Source organism: Sphaeroforma arctica (genome assembly GCF_001186125.1).
Source record: "Sphaeroforma arctica JP610 unplaced genomic scaffold supercont1.1386, whole genome shotgun sequence".
Lineage (NCBI taxonomy): Eukaryota > Ichthyosporea > Ichthyophonida > Sphaeroforma > Sphaeroforma arctica.
The window spans coordinates 1-9,193 of NW_014039172.1; the positions used below are offsets into that span (position 1 = coordinate 1).

At 42.6% G+C, this 9,193-nt stretch overlaps 3 protein-coding genes across 3 annotated transcripts; 1 reads left to right on the forward strand and 2 right to left on the reverse strand.

Moving 5' to 3' along the window:
• Positions 1-958: 958 nt before the first annotated feature.
• Positions 959-1,661, reverse strand: SARC_10780 (hypothetical protein). Its single transcript, XM_014295160.1, has one exon. The coding sequence runs from the start codon at positions 1,471-1,473 to the stop codon at positions 1,000-1,002; it is 474 nt and encodes a 157-aa protein (XP_014150635.1). The 5' UTR covers positions 1,474-1,661; the 3' UTR covers positions 959-999.
• Positions 1,662-5,302: 3,641 nt separating this feature from the next.
• Positions 5,303-6,871, forward strand: SARC_10781 (hypothetical protein; the record flags this gene model as incomplete). The annotated part of the gene is made up of 2 exons (XM_014295161.1): positions 5,303-5,878; positions 6,176-6,871. 2 exons carry the CDS (start codon positions 5,303-5,305, stop codon positions 6,788-6,790), a joined length of 1,191 nt encoding a protein of 396 aa, XP_014150636.1. The 3' UTR covers positions 6,791-6,871.
• Positions 6,739-8,716, reverse strand: SARC_10782 (hypothetical protein; the record flags this gene model as incomplete). Its single annotated transcript, XM_014295162.1, has 3 exons — positions 6,739-7,279; positions 7,713-7,844; positions 8,612-8,716. Coding segments are annotated over 3 exons (363 nt in total), but the record flags the coding sequence as incomplete, so codon positions are not given.
• Between the last annotated feature and the right edge of the window lie 477 nt (positions 8,717-9,193).

The following is a 9,193-nucleotide window of genomic DNA, read 5'->3' on the forward strand; positions in this document are numbered from 1 at the left end:
ATATGTACATATATACATGTATACATATATACATATATACATATATACATATATACATATATACATATATACATATACATATATATATACATTTTATATATATATATATATATATATATATTACATTGTTGTAGGGAATAGCCAACTTGACGCGTATAGAGCAAAAAGTAGTATATTCTCACGCACTCGATTGGAAACAAGTGAACTGTGTAACCAAGGACCGAACTTTCAAACAAATAAGGTCAATTCATTTACTGTTGCTTGCGCCGATTGGCCCCGTTTCCAACCAACGGGATTACTTTCCTTCATTCAAATACAATGACAGATGGTGGTAGATACGGTTCTGACCTACGAGTCTTGGAGAGAGAACATATTGCCGATACCGATGTTCTGTCGCTGCTGACGAAGTCTGTGCGATGATACTCCTCGAAGAACCTATTTTCTGCGGGTTCTGAACCCGTTGTACTGCACCTCGTGCCCAAAATAAAGGACCAAGGTGCTCTATTGAAAATTGGCCATGCTCATACACAATGCCTTCGTTACAAAGTGGTTAGAGCTCTTTCCTTATTAGGTGCATGCTCTATTTCGAGTTTGTTGCGCATTAAAAACTGGGTTTGCTGTCGCGTTGCAGCGAGTGAGTGAAGATTCTACTTATTTACCAACACCAACACCTGCACATGCGTACGTATACGTTCGTGCTTACGAACTTACCCTACTGAGACCATACCTACAGTCATATTGAAGCAGGAGGTGCAATACGAGAGTATGCGCTCAACAGCAAACTGCCTACACCGGATCTTTAGAAAGCTTAACTGGCAGATGGATATTCTTAATGTGTTGACAGTTAGGTCTTGTCTAGCCATGAGGAGAATTCCGGGCAGACCATAGGCTGTTCAGGTTTTCACATTGTCCTTGACTTGAGACAGGCAAGATGTATATTACCCTTGAGTTATTAAGTCTAATTATTATATTTTATTCTGTATTACTTATCATTTTATATCATGAGTGCGCTGTACTTACGACCTCAATATCCGTGGACGCGTCATGGGTTGGGGGTTTAACACCACTTCCGTCAACATTCAGGAATCCAACCTTGGCAAGAGCAAGTAGTTTCAAGCAATACTCTACAACCTCCTCTGATTTGAACAGCGCGATCACGTGCGTTCTTAGCATGAATGACAGGTTTTGATTGATAAACATAAATGTCTGCATGGTAGTAGCTGATATAGGTACCGAAGCGTGCAGAAATTCGATGGTCTGCAATAGAGCCTCGCGGCTCTCATAGCCTATATTCACATGTTGACATAAATCCCGTCCTGTGATATGTGTAATCGCCCATTGCTCTGTTAGTTGCCCGGCAGCAGCGATGCTGCCGATTTCGAACAAGTACCCTATAGCCCTACATCCAATCAGGGCATCCAAAGTCTCTTCGCATCGCCTTTTCCGTGTCAATTCCCTGAATTTCTGGAGCATGAATGTATCGAAAAAGTACGAAATCCATGGTTCCGTCTCTTGTTTGGAGAAAGGCACCTGCTATTCCCTGCAAGTTTTCGTCCTTCAGCCACTGTGTTCCACACCGACGTCTTGCGATCTTTATCACTATTAATCCGAAGATTTCGAACCAGGCAACATATAGCGCGAAAGGAAATACGATATACGACAAGTCGTACACATATAGAGGCCGACCTTCGACTAAGGTGTAGGTCGACCCAAGGTACGTAATGGAGATGAAGCAGAACACGCGAATGTTGCTACCAAAGTCAACGAATAGTTCGGGCACCGGCCGCACATTCCACAAATAGAAGCCAAACTCCAACATGAAGAAAGCCAACATACACCAACTTCCGGACCACACGGCCCCTTGGCTGCAACTCACTGATGCGAAAGAGCACGCGTACAGGGGAACCACGGAAATAGTGATGAGTGGAATGTGATATAGAAAACCAGTGGAATATGATTGCCGGAGTTCCTGCTTTACGCAAATCGTGTAAATAAAGTGTAGTTTTAAAAGGATTGCAGATAGTACACCATAGTACGCTACTCCGATAACGATGATTCTGGCATAATGGTTAACTTGGCTGTATTTGTATTGCATCAGAAAGGCAACGAACTTACAGAAAATTGATAGTCCACCGCACACAAGTATCTGTGTTCGGAAATAATAATTCTGTGATTGAATCTCTGGTTCCTTCCTATTGCAATAAAGGAACACTGTCAACAGAAGCCAAACAGCAAACGCTATAACGAAGGTGGCAAGCGTGAGAGGAAAACGTATCTCTTCGTTGCTATTAACATTATAACTATCGTCTGCTGCGAATGCGCTGACCATGAAAACAGCAAATCCCATTAAAATTATGCAGGTGTCAACTACCACACTCCACCATACTAAAGAATGGCACCGTTTCAAGCCACTCTGCAAGTTTCTGGCATACGGTTCCAAGGTGCCTACGCTAGGTATTGTTGTATTTGATGTCCGCTCTGGAATTGTCTTATGAGATGCAGATGGACCGCTGTCATCTCCACCAGTATTTACTTTGACACAAACACTGCCAGGCGTAATATCAATCGATTGTGATTGTAGGTACTTTCCTAACCCCTTCATACTGATTCATAGTGTCTTATAAGGGAACAAAGACTGTTACTACAAGCTGCTAATAGGATTTATGATATCGGAAGGGTGTTAGTTTATTCTTTTAAAGGGAAATATCGAAATTCGTGAATACATGCAACATGCATGCGTACATACTATCGTTTCCGAACACAAAATTGGAATCTGTCAACACGAGAAGGGCGGTGCCTTCGCGAGTAAGGGTATGAATAAAGTAATGATTTGTGTGTGCGGGCATGATAGAATATAGATTGATGGGCCTTTTAAAATTTGTATTTTTCTCCGCTCATACATAGATATAAATAAATGATAAATAAATGAGATGAATTTGTCCCGTTGCGAGGCGACTATTTACCATTGGAGTGACACATAAATAGTGTACTGAAAAAAAACTTTATTAAAAAAACCTTTATTGCAACTGTGGTTTTTGTTTCCACAAATAAATACCTGTCAATAAGAAAAAACAAATTCTTTACCCAATCTCGGAGTAAGTACTTTTCCGGGAAATAGTTGTGTTTCTAAAAATATTTGGTAAATACATATTGTTAGGCGGTTCGGAACTTACAATGTGCTACATTGGGTTAGGTCCAACCCCCCTGTTTTTTGGGACTTCGAGTGCAAGAAAATGTATTTATTTTTATAAAAATATTGAGACCCAACCTGGCCTTAACCCCTATAGGGATCAGGACAAAAGTGTAAGTCCCCTGATTTTCGGACCCTCGCCGGCGCGTAAACCAAAGTAGCTCATCCGAAGTTCCCAGGGTGTATTTATGATTTTTATGTACATACAGTATTTATGTTCTTGGATTTTCTTTACCTTATTTTGTATTAAAAAAGAAGAAAAAACAAATACCGATGAACGAGCCTGGCCTGGCTGGCCAGTGGCCGCCTCCAGCCCCAGGTAAAAAAACAAAGTTAAAAAATAATATTAAATAACAAACAGACCTGCGCTGTCTTGCGGGCTGCGGACGACCTGATCCGGCTGACCGATAATCCGCCACTGTCCTGGCTGACGACATCATATTTTTCTCGACCGACATGTCCTACGAAGTGTCGTCACGGCAAATTTTGACGTCGCTTGTCCTATGCTTGTGTTCAACACAACAGTCAACACCGTTATTCGCCTAACAGTCAACGCTTATTGTAAAGATTACTAAATATGAGTCTATCATATGACGAGCGCTTATCACATTGAACACAATCATCGTCTCGATTCACGACTCTCGACGGTCTCGTCACGTCGGACGCCGCCGACGTGCCGTCACAAGTGTTTTTATTTGTTGGCTGAATTTTTATGTTTTTATTACATAAATATGCACTCACCTCACAGTCTCACGACTCACAGACTCTCACACTCCACTGTCTCCAGACTCCCCAGTGAGCCCGTGCCCCGTGGGCTGTGAGCCTGTGGCCTTGGGCCTGTAGGCTTCGGCACTGTCCAATCAGGGAAATCAATCAAGCAATCACCAAAGGCACTATGTACATACTATTTCCAGGCATATGAACCAATTATATTGTTAATATTGTTTAGAGCCTCGAGCTTCTGACTCCGAGTCTGACTTTCAGTTTCAGGGCTGGCTGCCTGGCTCCGCTGAGTCGCTGACTCTGAGTCACTGCAGCATTTCGCGCCTTCTCTCGTAATACACACGGCAATCTTGCTCTCTTACACCCCCTGTGTGAGTGATCTGTCATCTGTCACCTGTATGTAGGCTGTAGGCTGTGGGCTGCGCCAACCTGGAATCCTGCCCCTTGACAGCCTGGACTGTACTCCTGGCCCTTTGGTCCGGGTCTCTTTTTTAGGGCCTTAGCCCTGAGGCTGGAGTCTAGTCTAAAGAGAGTGTATAAAGTTTGGCAGTTGCCCGGTTGGGGCTATGTTTATGTGTAAGAGACACTTTTTGTAGTCTGGACACTGACTGGACAGTGAACTCAAGTTGTGTGGACAGTGGACACTGGAGTCGCCAATAAACTGTACACTTTCTGTCCAAGTTTCTTCTGAGAGAGTAGAGACTCAACTAGAGCGTCGAGACTCGAGCATTTACCTTTAAAACTAGCCATGGCATATTCATTTTTTTATCTAAAGTTGCTTTTTGTTTTGCCTCACTGTATAAAAAAAAACATAAAGCAAATAGAACTTCAGATATTTGAAGTATTTCGCACTCTGAACTTCAGAAACAAAACTGGAAAACCGCACTCGAGCTTTTTTGTATCTAATTATAATTCTATTTGTATAACAAATTTTGTTTTGTATTAAAAAAAAAAGAGGAACAGTATATTTACATATGTAAATACTGTAAATAAACCCACACCTATTGTTTAAAAAACAAACAAACTACATTTTTCTTCTAAAATTTCACATGTAGTGCTTTAAAAAAAAATACCGACATCAGATCGAAGGCGCTCGAAGGCCGAAGCCTTGCCTACGCCTGTGAGATCCTGATTATACAGTATACTGTATACATACTGTAATACTTTATATCCTTAGTATATACGTAGAGGCTGAGTCGCTGGGAGATTGTCAGGCTGAGTTGCTCTGTTGAGACCTGAGACAGGGCGGCAGGGCACAAGGCATATGAATCAGCGGTTAGGTATGGTATATGATCAGTTTTTAGAAGAAGAAAAACATTGTCGAGCGAAGAATTCCAATGTGGGTCTAGTGCGTGTCTGCCTTTGCCTATGTAGTTTATACGTAAGAGCATGACAGATGTTGATGGTTATTACTTTGATACATCCCTGACACAAAGCACGTACACACAGCGAGCATACCATACCAGCGGAAGCTTGCCAATGAAGAGAATAGCAACTGGTAGACAGCCTACAATTGATAAATCTCCGATGAAAGAAAAGGTAGTCTTAGCTAGCTATCCCGAAAGTCAGGATGTGCTGGCAACAGAATGCGACTTCGAAAGCAAAGATACTTTAAAGATGGACATTAGGAGTGAAAGTGGAAATGCAGATATCCATCGCAAGGCACTGAAGTCATCAGTAAGTGGAAACTCGGAACAGGGATCCCATATAAGTGATACAACTGATGCGAATGACCTGAACACTTCACATTCTTCGTACAGAGAGCGATTGGCATCCTTAGCACAGATTAAAAGGACTAAAATGCTGACTGATGACAACTACGAGATGCTAAAGATGTTGGTGTTTACAGTATCGCTGGTCTGTAATGCATGTATATATGGTGGACTGTTTGCGCTGGCCTGGTATAAATTTAGTCCCGACCCAGCAGATAGAGTTGGGCACACGAGAGCGGTAGTCACCATCCTGGTGGGTAGTGCTGTATATGGAGCACAAATTCTCTTCACTCTAGGATATAGTCTCCGATACAGAGAGCATCCTCTCGTTCGCGTACGTGGCTACGAGTACATGATCGGTCTTCTGGTTGCTCTCATTATATGTTGCGTGGACACCGTTCTGTTAGCCCTGGTGGGATTGAGGATTATATCTTGTCCTCTCTGGCTGGAATGTATACTTCCCAGTATTCGCTTGTGCAGTTTAGTAATGATAATTGGGCTTCAAGTCGCGCGACAAAGATTGATTTACATCTTGTTTGTCCGTGATCAGTTCATTGTTCCCAGCAAAATCCTTGGTACTCACAGCAATGAGTATCGCAAGGCGTACATTCTGATCCTAGCCTGGGCACTGATGGTCATGATACCCAGGTCTGTACTTTTTTATATCAACCCGAACGGCTACGATCTAGCTGTTGATTTGATCATAGCGTGCGCTACCAGTTTCTGGTTTTTGGTGCTGATATACTATACCTGGAAGTGCAAGGGGGTGACGCAGACCTATTCAGATTGGAAACAAAATGTGTATGCAGGCTTGGGAATCGCCGTGCTACCATTATTTATACTGATTATGCGAGCCAATGTATTTACAGAAATTCCAGATAATTACGTCACCAACAGTGGCATAATCCTGCTCAGAACCTTTGTGATTTTCTTCATGCAGTCCATCGCAGTGACACAGCTCTTCAGCATCACTGCAGCTATAGTGTTCTTCGACCTGAAAACTTCAGAAAAGCTCGACCCCGATAAATTGTTCGAGAATTCGCTGGTAAAACAAGATACAAAGCGATTGTCGACAATTGAATCGACATGTATCGTACGAAAATCTTCGTTCAATGAGTATGGACCCTCTTTCCCTGTACGCACAGCTGTAATCATAACCGAGTAAAAAATAAAAAAGTAAATAAAATGCCCATATATAGCACTTGCAACTTGCAAGATAGCTAGTTTTTAACTTCATTCATCTGTCGCCATTGCAAGCTTACTTTTACAGCGGATACGGTGACGCTGGGCTGTTTATACTGACTGCTCTATGCCATACTGACTGCTCTACGCCTATCATAAGCAAAGAGAATAGTGAATTGACTCGCTCAGCGAGCACAACCTCATTCGCCCACTCATACCCATTTAGCAAAGTGATTGAAAGCTTTCAGGATTCCGTTACAATCAAACCGTACATTATCCGTTAAACGAGACAACAGGCCTGAAAGGAGATCAATAAAGTCGAGCATATCGCCTACATTACAAAGAACTAGAGGACGGATAGAATATCATTAAAGTCGAAAACGTTCTTTTCTCGCCTCACTGGGGCACTATTCGGAGCCTGACCCCTTTCATCATACATCTTCATTCGTCCCAGCGGTCCTTTGGGCTTTAGCTGCATTTGTTGTGAGGAAATATGAGACACACTTTGTTCAGTACTAGATTGCGGCATATGTAATGGAAAGTACGTGTCAAAGGTTATGTCCATTGTATGGGAGGTATCGGGCCACACATACTAAACCATTCAAAGAACAAACCATAATTGCGCTTGCATATTGTGAATATGAATTGTTGTATGCCAGTGAATACGAGTGGATCATCAACGCATACCGAAGATAGAGAGAGCAAAACCGTTGATGATATGTCCCGTTATGTGGGGATCGATGCAAGCGACCGTATTTCACACTCATTCAACGCGATGTTAACACAAGTGAAACATATCGCTCCATATCAGCGCCGGGATTTAAGATATCTTACTAGATTTTCGATAAGTATATACGCCCCCTCCATCGAAACCTCGCCTTCCCTAGTATATGGCATACACTCACCTTTCCCGTCAGAACACGTGCTGTTGGTGGATCGACTTCGTGGCTGGACTCGGATGCGTAGTCGGTGGTTTGACTCATAACGGAGCTCACACGCTTCAGCGTAGTCTCCATTTCGTCCATCTCACTGTTTTCCTATTGGATACAAGTTTGCAAATACAATCTATAATACGTCTACGTACTCAGGATTTTTAGGGTTCCCCTGATTGCTGAGGTTTGTATACTACTGATTTGATATTCTGTGCAAGCAGGTACTTGCAAAACAGTGTCATGTCTATGTATACCTATTGCAGTATCGCGTGCGTGACGTTTTAGGTCAGTGACTGATCTAGCGGTGATTATTGCAACCCACAAAGCAATGCTAAAGGCGTCCATGAAGATATTGGGCAATCGACACACTGAGAACAGATGCACAAGGACATTGTACACCACACGTTCAGCAAGCACTGTTCATAGGGTGGTACGAAGGTGTTTCGTATATCCTCGGGCTGACTGCAGCGATACTGGAGAGGCTGAAGTACGGGACTAGACGAATTGATATATATACACATGATGCGTAGTTTGATGATCGCTTAGTGTTGTCTGAGTGTTATTTTAGTTTGTAGAGGGTGAGTGTACGGGTACAGGCCATATCACACCCTCACACATGGAGTGTTGTTATGTACAGTTATCACATGTGCAAGCAACCGTTGCTCAGAACCGAAGTGTGTGTGAATGTCAAGGACAATTCATTCGCTCGGAGAGTAGCGCACACACATCTTTCTGTATTTTCACTACCTACTGTTGTCAGTAGATAAACGAAGAAAACCTATCTTACGCCAAACGACACACAAGGTACACACACTGCCCATGCAATATCCGGCTGAGATGTGCAAACCAAACACATCACCGATTGAACTCACCAGGTCTTTGAAATGGCCGGCCAGTGAATTAAAGTCCGCCAGCACATCCTCAGCCTCTTTCCATTTCGGGTTGTTGATGTCTTGCTCTTTGGCATCTAATACACTACGAGAAACAACGGAGTGATGTGAAGCTCAGCCCATGTGCTATACTGCTGGTTGTATAGCTCGGATGTATGTCTATCGAGGCGTGAGGATGGTTTCAGAGTGTTTGTTTTTTTTCTCTGAAGATTTAATAATGGAGTGGTCAGAGTGACCCGGGGTGTCACACTTCTTCCCCGATAAGTGGAACGGTACAAGAGACCATAAGTCTACTAACCAATACGAACCGATATAAGAGATTAGCAGAAGAGATAGGTTAAATTGAGTTAGTTAGCGAACGATTTGTTCTTTTAAAGAACAATGGTTGCTATTTTATGAAGATCGGCATATGGGGGATACACCACAGGCACATACAAACCTATCATATGGGTAGGTATGTGTTGTAGTTGAATACGATTGGTCGAGAAACAATATATCAGGCTTTAAATACACACACATACACACACACAAACACACACACATACACACAAACACACACACACA